This window comes from Parasteatoda tepidariorum, chromosome 5 (assembly GCF_982258835.1).
Source record: "Parasteatoda tepidariorum strain Cologne lab strain chromosome 5, Ptep-v5.0, whole genome shotgun sequence".
NCBI classification, from domain to species: Eukaryota; Metazoa; Arthropoda; class Arachnida; order Araneae; family Theridiidae; genus Parasteatoda; species Parasteatoda tepidariorum.
Window position 1 is genome coordinate 78,647,553 of NC_141759.1, and position 15,776 is coordinate 78,663,328.

The window sequence follows — 15,776 nt, forward strand, 5'->3', positions numbered from 1 at the left end:
TCAACAAAAAAATAATATAAATATGGGACAAAACTTAGTTAAACATACTGATTTCAAAGAACTTTATATAAAAATGTTAGGGGAGGCAAAATGAATTTAATGTATACATTACATCTTAGAAATTTGTGAATTGTTAAAAAACTCTCCTTTCCACCACAAATTGATGGATTCTGAAGAATCAAAATTTTGAATGGATGCATTTGGCATTTTAATAAAAATCCAGTTATCCAGAATGTATTTTTACATTGATGTACTTTTAATCACTAAACGATTTTTAAAAAATTTAATGGGGGAAAGTGACCAATTGTTTATTTAATTTAAGTTGTCACTTTTTCTTGTTTACTCGTCACCCGGCGAGTGATTATTTTCAGGTTTACTTCGGAATGCAGCATTCGGAAATATTTATTTCTTTTAAAATTGTCTAAATGATTCCATGGTCGGTTTTTATTTCATTTTATTACGGATGTTGAAAAACGGAGTCATTCTTGAGTTTAAGACTTATTAAAGGTTCAACTCCTTATTAGTGAAATATACAACGCGAACGGGGCAGAGCCTCTTATCTGTTTCGGTTTGAGTGTTTATGCTTGCCTCATAAGTGAAGTGATCTCCGAAACAAGGAAAGAAGCTGAACCGGATCTGTTACATAACAAACTCTGCTTTGAGATAGAGAAAACCTCTTCGCACGCTTCTGAACCGGTTTTTGTTAATACTCAGAGCAAAGATGAAGTCTTTATGAGGAAAATATTTACGTTTTGGCTCGGTTAACAGTTAACATAGTTAAATGAAAAATTTACAAATTGACCTCTTTGACCCCAACCTAGTTAACAAAAGAACTCTTGGATCCAATAATGAGACTAACTAGCCATCGTGGAGGATTTAATGATGACATTAACCCGCCTTATTTACATGGAATTGCATTGCTTTACATTTCTTGAAGAAAATATAAACGTCCAAAAAATGTAGGTTTCACAGTACAGAAAATAATTTCGAAAGTGCTGTTAGTAAAAAAAAAAATTTTTTTTAAGAATAAGAGCACAATACCAATTTCTGACGAAGGTTGAAGCTTAAGTTCTAATTATAGAGTACCATTATGAAGAAATGTAAAGCATTATCCTGTGGAAAATATGAATCTCTAAAAGATACATGTTTCGCATTGCAAATGAAAATGTTGATTCAGAAGATATGTGCAAAATAGAATTCAAACAATGTCTTAATTATCTTTTGTAATTTAAAAATTAAGTTACATATTTTCATCTGAAACATGAGATTTCGGATGTTTACTTTCAGACAAAATTAAACTTCAACTTCTAAATTGTGAACTATGATTCTTGCAGAAAAGTATGAATACTCAAAAAATATGATGATTCGCGGATCAAATGAAGGAAATTTATTTTGAAAATTGCTTTTTTAATGCTGAAATTCAGTCTTATTTTCATCTAAAGCATGATGAACATGATATAAGAATTCGCTTGCCGATTTCGAACAAAGTTGCGAAGCTCAACTTCCAAGTGTATGATTTTAAAAAACGACACTTGAGGGAAATATTGAAGTTATGAAACTGTAAGTTTCGCAGGGCAAATTGGTGGCATTAAATTTTTTCTTAAAGCGTTATAACCCACTCCAGAAGCACGAACTTTCGACTGACAATTAAAACATTATAGCTGAATATTCCTAAGTGTCATTTTTGAGAATGGCTCTTTTATAGAAGAAATAGATGTTTAAAAATATAACTATTTATTATATTTCTTAAATCAATCACTTAAAACTATTTCTGTGTGTAAGAACTCTACCTGTCTTCCGAGTTAACAAGCAAAGTTGAAGCTAAATATCTCATGGTCATGCACTATCCAGGGCCTGATTATTGCCTAGGCACAATAGGCATGGGCCTAGGGCCCATAATTTCTGAGGGGCCTCAAAAATTAGTAAAAAGTCTAATGAAAGGTGGCCTACCTTTGTGTTGGTTTAAGTACTAAATAATAAATAATTCAGCTAATCAGTGGCTTTTAGCAAAAATTACTGATTTCAAATGTTTGTGGTCACCAAACTATTTTAATTTTGATATAACATTGTTTTGTTGTTTCATATTTGCCTTTAATTTATAGATGCGTAAACTTTATCTTAGAAAAATAATCTTCAATTGCCTGCTTTCAAAATTTCTTAGAATGTTTCTTTTGAATTATGCAGTTCAATAGATTATTTTTTATTGTTAGGTGTACTCTTCAGTAATTTAGTTTTAAATTATTTTGTAAGGGGCCAGAAAAATTTGGTGGTCCTTTAGCCTGAATTTGTTTTGATCGGTCCCATGCACTATCAGGCCCAAGGAAACCAATAAAGCTAAAGCGATTGAAATTGTTGTAGCATAATTATTACAATTACGGGTGGTGATTAAGAAGCACTCTGTTTTTCACACGAGCTCTTGTATTACGTTACTGACGCTTTTTAAGAACAGTAAGAATCAACACTGAAGAGCCAAAAAAACTGGTACAGGCATGAGTATGCAAATAAAGGGGTATGGAGCCAATCAAAGTACAGCACTGCAATCGGCAACGCGTATACAAGACAACGAGTGTCTAGCACAGTTCTTAAATCAGTTACTGCTGCTACAATGCCAGGCTATACAGATTTAAGTGAGTTTGAACGTGGTGTTATAGTCGGCGCACGGGAGATGGGACATAGCATCTCCGAGATAGCAATGAAATTTGGATTTTCACGTACGATCATTTCACGAGTATACCGTGAGTATCGGAAATCCGGTAAAAAATCAAATCTACGACATTTCTGCGGTCGGAAAAAGATCATGCAAGAACGGGATCAACGACGATTGACGAGAATCATTAAACGGGACAGACGTGCAACCCTTCCACAAATTGCAGCAGATTTCAATGCTGGGCCATCAACAAGTGTCAGCGTGCGAACCATTCAACGAAACATCATCGATATGGGCTTTCCATACGGGCTTCCCTACACCATATTAGGCAGGTATACCAGTCTTTTTGGCTCTTCAGTGTACTTCAGGAATTCAAACAGTACATTGACTAAACATAAAATCAAATTCATATTTTTTCTTAGAATATTTGAGATGAGATGGAACAAGCGCTTATTAATTTTCTGTGCATCTATTCTAATCGTTATTGTCCTGGGCCACAATGTCTTGAAGTTTTATAAAAAAGACTGAATAAATGTCAACATAAATTATTGGCATAAAGATCCAGTTTAGTAATAAATAGACGTAATATTGTAATACTTAGTAATATTGTGTACTATTTATAACGTTCGGGTATAGGATTAGAAGTTCTGCCCAATGCAGTTCTTCCATTGATCAGAGGATCAGTCTGCGTAGGGACCGAGGGTGTGCGGTATGGGTCCTCGTTAAACTGTTCTACCGTAAAGTGCTCGACTTCGCGTGCAGGTCGTCGGGCTACCAAAGCTGGAGTGCAATCCCCTTTGCAGAGGATCAGAATTGTGATGGCATGTCTTCGGATCAAACTCAGGGATGCTTCCCAGACCGTCGCCAATAGCCCATTGTGCAGGTCTAATGCGACGCAAATGAACTACAACAACAAAAGTCTAATGATCAGAAAGAAAAAAAAAGTGCGCCATCATGTTAGTGCATTTACTGTCGGTAGTATCTCCCTGAATATTGTTTCATTCAGTCGTACTCAGCTTATTTATTATCTGACTCCATTTAATTTCTATACTTTACAAGATTACAATAATTCTAGTCGAAAATAACTTGACACGATGCATTAACTTTCACCATTTTCATTTAATCAACATTCGAATACAAACATCGTTGCCATTTCCTCTTTTTACAAATATACAATAATTACAGCTTAAAGAACATATAAAATAACTTTGTGACGTCAGACATATATTTACAAAAACTATCACTCTATTTTCCACACTCCCACCTTTTGATAAATGCTAATTTATCAAAACAGTTAATGTTAAACTAATTTTAAAACATTCAACTCAATCACACACGCACGCATATAATCAACACACATATAATTCAACATTCATATAAATTAAGATAGAACAGTTTACAAATAATAATGAGAAGTTGAATTAGTTATCATAACGTTTTGGAAGTCTAATTCTTCTTCCGCACCTAGTTTGATCATTCTTGGAATCAGAGTCTGGAGCAACCACAATTCTTGGAGCAACAGTCTGAGTTGTATCAGAGTCTTGATTGACAACAACTTCAGGTGCCACAGCCTCAGTTTTGGTAATGTCTACTTTCTCGCACAGTTCATTACTACATGAAATCTCTAAGGGGTATATATTTTTAACTGGCCGTGTCAATTCTCCATTCGCAGTTTTAACTTTAACCACACGAATGAAATTGTCTTGTCCAGGAAAAACTTCAATAATTCGTCCAAGAGGCCAATCCATTCTCTTCTTATTATCGCACTTAATTAACACAATATCACCTATCTTTAACTCTTTGATTAGATACCTTTTCTTAACAGGTGACTGCACTAAAAGACTAAGATATTCATCTCGGAATCGTTTTCGAAATTCTTTACGTAGCCTTTGCTGGTATCTCAACCTTTTTGAAATATTAACGTCATCCAAATGATCCAAATCTGGGACACCAACAGTTGGAATATCCTGAATGAACAATGATGGAGATAGGGGAACCAAATCTCGTGGATCATCTGAGACATACGTGAGGGGTCTTGCATTAATTACAGCTTCTACATCACACAGAATGGTTAGAATTTCTTCGTAAACAAGACAAGCCTTTCCTAACACCTTTTTTAATAGACTTTTCACCATTTGCACAATTCTCTCCCACCATGGTGCAGCTGGGGGATTAAATTTCCATTGTATTCTGTAGATTGAAGTGTCACGAATTATCTGATCCCAGTTTAGACTTTTCATAAGATTCGAGGCTCCAAGAAAATTGCTTCCGTTGTCGCTATATATTATTTTAGGCCGACCACGGCGAGCTATGAACCTTCTTAAGCCTAAAAGAAAACAGTTTGTGGACACACTTTTTAGTAGCTCCAGGTGAATAGCACGATACACTGCGCAGGTGAATAGTAGAATCCACAATTTTTCTCCAGTCTTCATGTATAACGGTCCTGCCAGATCTAATCCAATTACCTCAAAGACTAAAGTATCCCTGGTTCTATCTTCTGGTAGTGATGTAGGAATGGATTCAACTCCTTTTGCAGCATGCCTCCTGCACAGGACACATTTCGCTATTACACGTTGCACAGTTTTTCTGCCTCTTAAAATCCAGAATTGTTGCCTAATATTCGTCAATACAACCTGAGTTCCAGCATGTGAGAGTTGTAAATGACGTTCATGGATGAGTTTGTTAACCACATCATTATTAGATGGGTGGGAGAATGATTGGGCACAAAAAATTTTCTTCATCTTTACGTCTTATGATCTTGGTCTTGAGTCTAAGAAGTCCTTCATCATCATGAAAGGTACAAAGCGATTTTAGCTGTTTATGACATTCACTTTGCTTAAAATGGTCTTGTTGAATAAATTTTACAAGTTTCTTTTCTGCAATTTCCAATTCAGTAATTAATAGTTCACCTGTAATTTTCTTATTTCTTTTAAGTGAGTTATTTGAAAAACGGAGAATCCAGGCAATCATTCTAAGTATTTGAGAATACTTCGAAAACCTTCTGCTGTACCAATTTCTCTCTTCCTCAGTAACGAGAAGGGTAGATGATAAATCAAGACCTTTCCTTTTTTCTTTTGAAACTTCCTCTTCATCTATTTGTACTTCTGATTTTGGCCAATCTTCTTCGTCTTGTCTCAACCATAACGGCCCCTCCCACCATTTGGATTTTAAATAGGCTCTAATTGAACAACCCCTTGAAGGTAAATCGGCGGGATTGTGCTCTCCGGAAATATGTTTCCATGAATCTTTATTCGAAAGCGTTCTGATTTCTCTTACTCGGTTATTAACAAAGACTCCCCAGTTCTCATTCCTTATTATCCAACTGAGAGCGGTTGAGGAATCCGTCCAATAGGTAATGGGCACACCAAACAAATCCATTGCCTTCATTACGGAATGGGCGAGTCGTGCTCCAATACAGCATGCAAGTAGCTCAAGTCTGGGAATTGACATCTTGTGTAAAGGAGAGACTCTACTTTTCGCTTGAATAAAATCAACCCTTATAGTTTTGCCTTCAACTCTCCTAAGGAATACAACAGCACTGTATGCAAGTTTGCTTGCATCCACAAAGACATGAAGGCTTATTTGCGAGCTGGGCTGGCATATATCGAGACATCGGGGAATTTTAACGCTGGATAGTAACTCTAAATCTTTAATCCAGACTTCAAATTTATTTTGGATTTCTTCTGGAAGTTCTGCGTCCCAACCAATCTTGAGATTCCAAGTTTGTTGCACAATAAGCTTGGGAATGACTGTCACAGGGCATAAAAGTCCTAGAGGATCGAATATTTTATTCACAGTTGAAAGAATATTTCTTTTGGTCACATTTTTCTTCGATTCTTCAACTGATGGTATATCACAAAAAAGAGTATCTTCGTTTTTATCCCATTGTAATCCCAAAACAGATATGGGTTTCTCAGAATTTTTTATTTCGTAGAAATTGGAATGTTCCCAACCTCTGAGGTCAAAACGGCCTCTTTCCAATAAATTTCTCGATTGATGAATGAATGTTGTCATTCTTTCTTCAGTTGGCAAAGAGGTAACACAATTGTCTACATAAAAGGATCTTCTTAAGATGTCTGCTGTTTCCTGCATCTCTATTGGGGCGTTTTCTATCAAGTTATTCAATACAACAGCTAATAGGAATGGGCTGCATGTAAGTCCAAATACGACACGCTGATGTCGGAACACCTTCGTTTGTCTTTTTTCAAAGTCCTCCCACCACAAAAAACGGAGAGAATCACAATCTTCCTTCGAAACAGATATCTGGAGAAATGCCTTTTTGATGTCGGAAACTACGCCAATCTTATCCTTGCGGAATCTCATTAATATAGGTGGAATTTCTTCTAGAAGATTGGGGCCTTTCTCCAAACAGTCATTCAGTGACAGGTGCCCTTTTACATGACAAGAAGCATCAAATACAGGCCTTATTTTGGTTGTGGAATTCTCCTTTATAACGGCTCTATGAGGCAAGTAAATAGAGGGACGTTGATGTTCTTCTTCGGGTACTACTTCTATTATCCCTGATTCTTCCCAATCTTTGAAAACTGCATTGTAATCATTATACTTTTCTTCCCGTATGAGCTTCAGAGATGTCGAAATAAGTCTTTTCTCTGCTATGTCCCTGTTGTCAATCAACTCACAATTGGCCTCTTTCCAAGGTAAATGGACCTCATAACGGCCATCTTCGTTTATTGAAAAAGTTTTCCTAAAATGATCGACAGCTGCTGCTTCCATTTCTTTTCTAGATTTGGTTTCAATAGGATCTTTTATACCAAGGATATCCATTTCCCAGAGATTGGCTATTGATGCGTTTGTTACAAACAATGAAGTTATCAGATTGGTTGAGGTATGGTCAAATCTCTCTCCAGGCACTTTACCCATGACTATCCAACCCAAATAAGTTTCACACGCTATTAGGCCGCATTTAAGTTTATGTATGCGCCCGGTAAAAAGTTGGCCGCAAAAATCAGCTCCTATTAAAATTTCTATATCAGGGCAGTTTTCTCCATAATCTGTTATCCATATCTTGCTTTCTTGCAATTCCTTATTCCACGAACCCTGTTTAAGTCTAGGGATCTTACTGCAAATTTTTGGATGATCCAAAACTTCTATGTCACATGAAAAATTCCCACTGAGAGCTTCAAGATTTACTTTAAATAGCTTATGATGCTTTTCCTGAGTATTAACTCCGCCAAACAATGCATGTATGAAACTTTTCTTTTCTATTGGATCCAAGCCAAAACTTTCAGCAGTACGTTCGAGTATGTATGACCTTTGCGATCCACTATCAATTAGAACTCGAACTTGGCGTGTTTTACCTCTTGATTTCAACTTCACAATTAATGTTTGAAGTAACACGTCCTCTGTACTGCAATGGCTTGTCAAACTGACTTTTGGCGAGGTCAAGTCGGATTTCTTTTCAGTTAGTTTGTTAGCTGGCAATTCTGGACACATTAACACCAAATGCCTTTTGCTACACAAAACACATTTTACCCGAGTTTTGCAGAATTTTGATCGGTGTCCGATTTTCAAACATAGAAAGCAACACTTCTTATTACGTAAAATTTCTTGCTTTTGTTCCCAATTCAGTGCTTGAGCGTGAAAGCATTCCTTACTGTCGTGCACTTTGTCACAAAATACACAAGGATGATTTATTTTCTTCTTTTCAAGTGTTCCCGAGAACAAATCATTAGCAGTAGTAAATAGTGGCGATTTCTCTTTTCGTTGGCGGCGTTCATTTTCAAAACTGGATGGTTCCAAACGATTTCGATCATTTTCAAAACTGGATTGCGCCAAACGAATTCGTTCATCTCCTTCTACTTCGGTTTTGAGAAATGCCAATAAACTTTTTAACTTTGTGCTGTAAACATTATTTGATGAATCATCTGTAATGGCGCCTGGGTTTCTTAGCCATACCCTAAAAACATCCTCCGGAATGCATGATTCTACAAGTGGAAAAAGCATGGCGGCGTATTTGTCGGAGGTTAAGCCAATTGATTCCAGCGCTCTTAGATATGATTCTAACTTATCAAACAAACTACTGGTGTTAATTTTATTTTTGGCTCCTTTTGCATTTTGAACAACCAGTTGAAGAAGTTGTCTCACATAAAATTCAATTAACAACTCATCTCGCCCAAGTCGAGATTTTAAACTTTCAATCGCCTTTTTATAATTCTCACTAGTGGGCGGAAAACTATCGATTATTTCTCTAGCTCTTGTTCCTTTGCTGATGCATTGAATTAAGTATTGAAATTTATCCTCATTTTCTAATTCATTATCCTCGTGTATTCTTTTAAACTGGCTCCAAAAGGAAAGCCAATCTTTTAACTCTGAACTAAATTTCACTAATTCTATTTTTGGCAATTTCAATTTCCTTTTCGTTGACAGCGAACAACCATCTAAACTTCCTCTATCTAAACTTGCGTTTTTCGCCAAAAAAAGCTCGAAATTTACTTTCGCAGAAACCATTTTTTCATTATATTCTTCGATAGCATTATATTCATCATCGTATTTTTGCTGCTCGGAAGTATCTATTAACATGTCGCAGATTTCATTGTCCAATATCGTCAAAGACTGATAAATTCTTTCTAAGTTAGCGTAATTTACTTTAATATTTTCCTCCTTAGGATTTTCTTCCGCCAACAATTTAGTTAATGCACTGTAAGTTTTGGTAAAATTGCCTCTAATTGGCGAGCGTTTCTTAATCAAGAGTTCCATAATTTAAAACTTAATGGCACAATACCTTTTGTAGAATCACGTCCGTCGGTCACCACTAATGTCGGTAGTATCTCCCTGAATATTGTTTCATTCAGTCGTACTCAGCTTATTTATTATCTGACTCCATTTAATTTCTATACTTTACAAGATTACAATAATTCTAGTCGAAAATAACTTGACACGATGCATTAACTTTCACCATTTTCATTTAATCAACATTCGAATACAAACATCGTTGCCATTTTCTCTTTTTACAAATATACAATAATTACAGCTTAAAGAACATATAAAATAACTTTGTGACGTCAGACATATATTTACAAAAACTATCACTCTATTTTCCACATTTACCGTTCCTGTCTTATCAGCCAAAGTGAATTAATATGGAAACATTGAATATCGTAATCGCAATAAAAATGCCTTTTTTGTACAAGTATCTTGACAATCTTTTCATACAATGAAAGTGAGAGTCGTGATAGCTCATTGTGATTAAACGCACTGGCCACTGAGTTGTCATTGTGAAGGTCTGGACTTGGAACCTCAGAAGCAGCTTAAAACGCACCCAGCTTTAGATTGATAATACTCCAGCTTAGTTTTAGAAATAAATGTGGCATTGTGCTCAATGCAATGGTGTCTTAACCAATGTTTTTACCAATGGTGTGACTGTGGCAATGGGGTCAATGCTTTACCCTTCCTAACCAAACTATTATCCATATGAACCGATTTCATTACGTTCATAGAGATGCAGGTTCATGACCCGCAATTTGTCATTTACTCGTTTTTTTCCCAACGTACTGATATATGAAATTATTGAAAAAAATCAGCACTTCCAAGCAATTCGCAATCACAACACTCGAATACGAAACTATGTCTTGCCACTCTCCTCCTAATTTCTGTTGTATTGAAATATAGTACGATATTTTCTCCTTTCTTATTTTTCGTATTTAATTGTCAAAAGTATTTTTTAAAATTACCACGATGCTTTCTTTTAGAACTATATTCAATATAAATTTCGGTTCCATATAGTTTTCCCAACCTAAAAGTTTTTAATATATCTGACTGAAAATCAAGACAGAAACTAACGTAAATTTCTCCTCTGATTACGCTAATGGTGAAAGCATGCGAAGTGTTGCCAATAATAGAGAGTTTTGCTCTACGCTACCTGTAGCCCATTTCGATCGCCAATGGTTGAAGAACCCTGAATTTCAAAACCTGTGACTCTTGGTAATTTTAAAAAATTTACTTTAGCATGTATTCCAAGATCCTGAATCCTATGACAGAAATATTTTAGCACCTTTTAATATAGATTCTAGATAACGAAGAATTGCCCCATGTAACACACCAATACACTTCGTGCATAAGCGAATCGCATTAACGTACGATCACATGTAGTGAGAATGCTCCTCAATTTCAGATGGGTGAATTATATGCAGTGAAAACAGTCCCTAAGGCAATAAAAGTCCCTAAAGCCCTTAAAAATAGGCAGCCGGAAGTTTAGTTGGTTTAATAAAAAATTGATAACTGCACCCGTGCTTGCCGGTATATTTCCGGAACCGGAAGTAATAAGTATGTAAACAAAAAAGAAGGAAGATTTAGTAATGATGATAAATCAAATAATTACTTATTCTTTCGATTTGTTTCCGGCAGTATGTTTCTTAAATTAACCACTGATAATTGTGAATATCGTGGTGAAGGAAATACTGGTCTTGTGATATGCTTGAAAAAGGTAGTTTTCAATTTTTTTTTACAATAAGTATTTTTATAAACTTTTAATTAATTTTTATGCATGTAAAAGAATTGCTGTAAATAATTTATATAAATATTTTTGGCTCCATATTTAATCAAATTTTTAAAAAAATGTAAATAAAATTTGTATTCTTCAAATTTAAGTAAATTAAGTAAAATTTTGTGACTGGGGCAAATTTAAATAAGCAAAGGTATCGGGGCTTTATCAAATTTAATTTTTTATTAGCAGTAACGCATCCAAGTCATAATTTAAGACACATTATTAAAAGGACGGTAATAATAATGCGCCTTCGTTTTCGTTTGGTGGAGAAAATATCTACACCCACAGAAACAAGGGGGAAAGGATGAATGATTTTTTTTTTTTTTTTTGTTGAACCTTATGAAATCAAATGTCTATTCGAATATATTTAGTATTGAACATTTTTCCTAACTAATCAGTAACTAGAAGTCAGTTAAAGAAGAAATGTCTTAATCTCCTGCTTGCAACTTTTAACGAAATCCTGCAATAACTTGACACACTTCTTAAATGTTTTGGGGCTAAATAAAAATTTTTAGACGTTGGAAAATTTGGTATCTGCATCAAAAAATTGTCAAATTTTGTGACACTGGAGAAATTAAAAGAAACATCTCAGAAAAGGACAGATTCGAAAAGTAGATACAATTCATAGCCATTCCCAGCAAGAATAGCACATTTTACTTCTTTTTTTAAAAAAACCTTTTGCAAACACTTTCACATCTTAGCAGTTATAGTTTGCTCAAACAGGTACCAAAACAAAAATATCCCTTAAAGTTTAAAATTTTTTTAATTTCATTAAAAATACTTTTAACCTATTTGAAAGAAAGTTTATTTTAGAAGCTAAAGTTTTCCTATATCACTAATATTTTACTGTAATCCCCTTAGCAAACTATACTACAAAGCAAAATTTTTGGTCACTATTACCTGATAGCAAACTTCATTAGCTTCACAAATAAACAAATGTGAAAAAACAGTTGACAGGTTTCTAGTGCTTCAAAAATGTTAAAAACTGAACTATTCTTTTGTAAGTTATTTGTTATTGATTTTTAGTTTTTCCTGTTTGCTCTCATATTTCCCATAATACTTTTTTTTCCCTTTAAAAGTGTTTTATGACATTAGTTCTAAGTTTTGAATTGCTTGAATATTTTATTTAAATTCTTTTAACCAATTTTTTTTATGTTTTATCATATGTTTAAATAAAAATTTATGTTTCAGGAAGGAAAAGTTTTGAGGCTTATCAAGCAAGAGGGATCTTATGAAGTAAAAATGACTCCCTTATATGTTACAAATATATATTTTCTTTTATATGTTTAAAAAATAAAATTAATTATGAAATTTTGTTAAATAAGGTTTGTGCAATGTATTTTTTTCTGCACCATTAAAACCCATAAATAGGTATAAATTTTTGAAATCAATGTTTTTATGCAAGATTTTTAAAAAGAAATCCTTTTATTTGAAGGTATGACAGCAGGATAGACTAATGTTTTGTTGTGCGGAAGAGGCATTTTTTCTTTATCAACTTTTCGTGTAATCGGCTTACTATCAGATTAGAAGAAATTGGGGTTTGTTTTATGTATAAATTAGAATGGAGAAATGGTCATTCATTTGAGAAGAATTAGGGGTTCAGGCCATAGCTAAAATTTTAATTTCTCAGACGGACACTTTATGAAATATTCTATTTTAAAAACTGGTTTTTTGTAATGTTTAAAAAAAAAAAGACTATATTGATATTTTCATATCTGAAGCCTTTCAGAACTATTTTTATTGTTACATGATGTTTTATCACAAAAATAGACCTTTCACAAAATATTTTAACCTCTTCGCAAAATTTATTATTTTAAAAAGTATTTTTACATTTCCTAGTGATAGACAGCAGAACAGACTAGTACAGGTAGCAATGACAGCAGACTAGACATAGCTCTCACTTTAAATACATTTTTAAAACCTACAATTCATATAAAAAGTCTGAAGCAAATTTCTCAAATATTAGTTTTAATTTCTAAATTCTAGTTTCTTTAATTTTAATTTCTTTTTTTTTTTTCCTGAGCTTTTTTTCTTTTTTATTCAGCATCTCCAACTTGAATCCAGTATAATTGTAATAGGAGTAACTTTTCAAAATGTTGAATGATGTGTTATTTTTATATAATTTTACACCGCTGAATATCATTACATAATTATTTGTCATCTAAGAATTTCATCTTCTTAAAGGACAAATTTTTTTTAAAAAATCAGATACTATATTTTCACACACTGACAAAAACAGAACCTTGTCTAAAGTAACCAAATTTAACCCTATGTTATGTATAGTCTTTCATATTCATAATTTTATATTCTTAAAATTATAATTATTAATTTATTATCATGATTTTACAAATCTAAAATTATTATAAAATATTTTTAATCCATATTTTGTAATGATAATTTTATGAATATAAAATTATTGTAAAATATTCATAAATATTATTTTTATAATAATTTTAATTATGATGAAATGTTTATAAAATTATGATTAGATTTTTCTCAATTTCATAAAAACAGAACCTCTTACAACAAATCTGGATTGACTCTTCACCATATAGTATTGTATTTATCATTGCTTTTATTATTATCTTGTAATATAAAGTTTAAAAAAAATGTTAAATAAATAAAATTAATAAGTTAATAAATAAAAGTAACCTTCATTGGAATATTCCTACATTCTCCACATACAAATTTCATTTACTAAATATTGACATTTTTTTTTTTAAAGTATTTACTAATTATTTGTTTTAATATTTGCTATTACTATGTGGTTTTCAGTGTCTTATGTTTTTCAGAATGCTAAAAATGCAGAGAGATTGCTACATCAAATGGAAAATGAAATTCTTATGATAAAGAATGTTATGAAGCCACTACTTGGGAATGATCTTGTTAATTCTCCTGTATGTACACACATTTTCTGTACTTAACTACTTATAGATAATTAATAGATATGCTACTTTTGTTTATCTGATATCCAAATTGTTGTAAAATAATTTATATGCTTATTTTGTAGATTTAATATCCAAGTTGCATTATTTATCCACTATTTATCTATCATATCTATTTATCTATCACGATTATTTTTTTTCTGTTAAATTTTTAAAACATATTTTTTTAATGAAATTCTGAGAACAATACAGATTTAATTTATCTATTATATTTTAGTGTTTAGAACCTTTTTTTCCCTATCATCGTAGTAAATTTCAAAAATTTCATAATCTAATAAAGGTTACAGTGATAATATTGTGTATCAGGCATTAAGTTTGTCCATTCTTGTACATTTTAAAACATACTGAAAACAGTATAAATTTAATTTATAGGTATATTCTATTTTAGTGTTTCAAAACCTTTTTTTCCCCTGTATCCTAGTAAATTGTAAAATTGTCATAATCTAATAAAGGTTACAGTGATGATATTGTGTATCAAACATTATGTTAGTATTTCTGGTACATTTTAGTATTTTACATTAAAAGTCTCAAGTTTTCCTATTGTGTTTTGTAAATTAAATATATTGACTATTTATCCATTTTAAAATTTAATAATTAATGTTAGTTCATATAATATTCAGCTAATCAGAATTGACATGCTTTTCCTATCTCTCTCCCTCCTTTTTTTTTTAACAACAGTATCAAAATTTCTAGTTGTGCTATCTATGAAATCAATTGCAATTTTCATATTTCGCAATAATGCTCTTTTTTTTTTGTAAAGTTATGTTTCATTAAATTTAAATAACTTATTATTTATTACTGCCAGTTAACTCTTTATTTATTGTCAGTTGATATAATATTTAGCAAATCAGAGATTAGATGCTTTTATCTCTTTCTTTAATAACAGTATCTTCTTTGAATTGTGGTATCTAAGACTTAGTTTGTAATTTTCATATTTCATAAAAATGTGGACTTTTATAAAGTTATGTTATGTTAGCATTGTTAAAGTTATGTAAAAAATCATCAATGTTAATATTGGTTGATTTTTCAGGTTATTGTTGCTCTTCAAGCCGATGATGTTAAGCTACTTAACAGTATAGTCAATTTAATGCGACCAAGTAACTATTAAATAATCTAGTTTATATTTTCTTGCATTTTATGTGATTTTAAGTTTTTAACTTTGTTTATTGTTTTAAAGGCAATAGAACCCATAAGAATGTCAAAGAGGAAAAAACGTATGGTCTTCTGCTACCAGACTACTGTACGTTGCCAGCAGAGCTTAAGTCTTATTCCTCTGGCCCTGTACTTAGTATTGAAATCAAAGTTGGTAAAATATTAAAATTTTTCTTGTATTCTGATCGAGTGTACTCTTGAACAGGGTCTTGATTCATCTAAATCTGCGATTCCCAATTTTTTTTGGCTTTGGAACCTTGAGACATAACAGGGGTCTGTCTAGGTTTTTCTTAAAAGTACCTATTTTGTGAAAATTTTGACATAATTTGTGAAAAATTAAAAATTATATTAAAAAGTCAACACTAAAACATGGTAAAAATATAGATTTATCGTTTCTTAAGGGAGACAAAAATAAAATTTTAAGAAAAAGTATTTTGTGAAAATACCGTTTTTCCTAAAGTTGAATTTGTGAAACTACCGTTTTACCTAAAATTGAATTTGTGAAGGTACCGCTAAGCGGTAGTAAATT

The 15,776-nt window shown here is 32.5% G+C and overlaps 1 protein-coding gene across 6 annotated transcripts in view; it reads left to right on the plus strand.

Annotated features, from left to right (window-relative positions):
• Positions 1-15,776, plus strand: part of Ipk1 (Inositol phosphate kinase 1) — an 83,009-nt gene that overhangs the window by 50,899 nt on the left and 16,334 nt on the right. For 4 of the 6 annotated variants that reach the window (XM_087164365.1, XM_043050557.3, XM_043050556.3 and 1 more), the window contains exons 2-5: positions 12,342-12,386; positions 13,943-14,047; positions 15,126-15,192; positions 15,273-15,397. In XM_087164365.1, coding sequence (XP_087020491.1) covers positions 12,342-12,386; positions 13,943-14,047; positions 15,126-15,192; positions 15,273-15,397 — 342 coding nt within the window. Of the gene's footprint in view, positions 1-10,850; positions 11,091-12,341; positions 12,387-13,942; positions 14,048-15,125; positions 15,193-15,272; positions 15,398-15,776 lie in introns of those variants that run through there. The other 2 variants (XM_043050558.3, XM_071185493.2) reach the window with 2 other exon arrangements.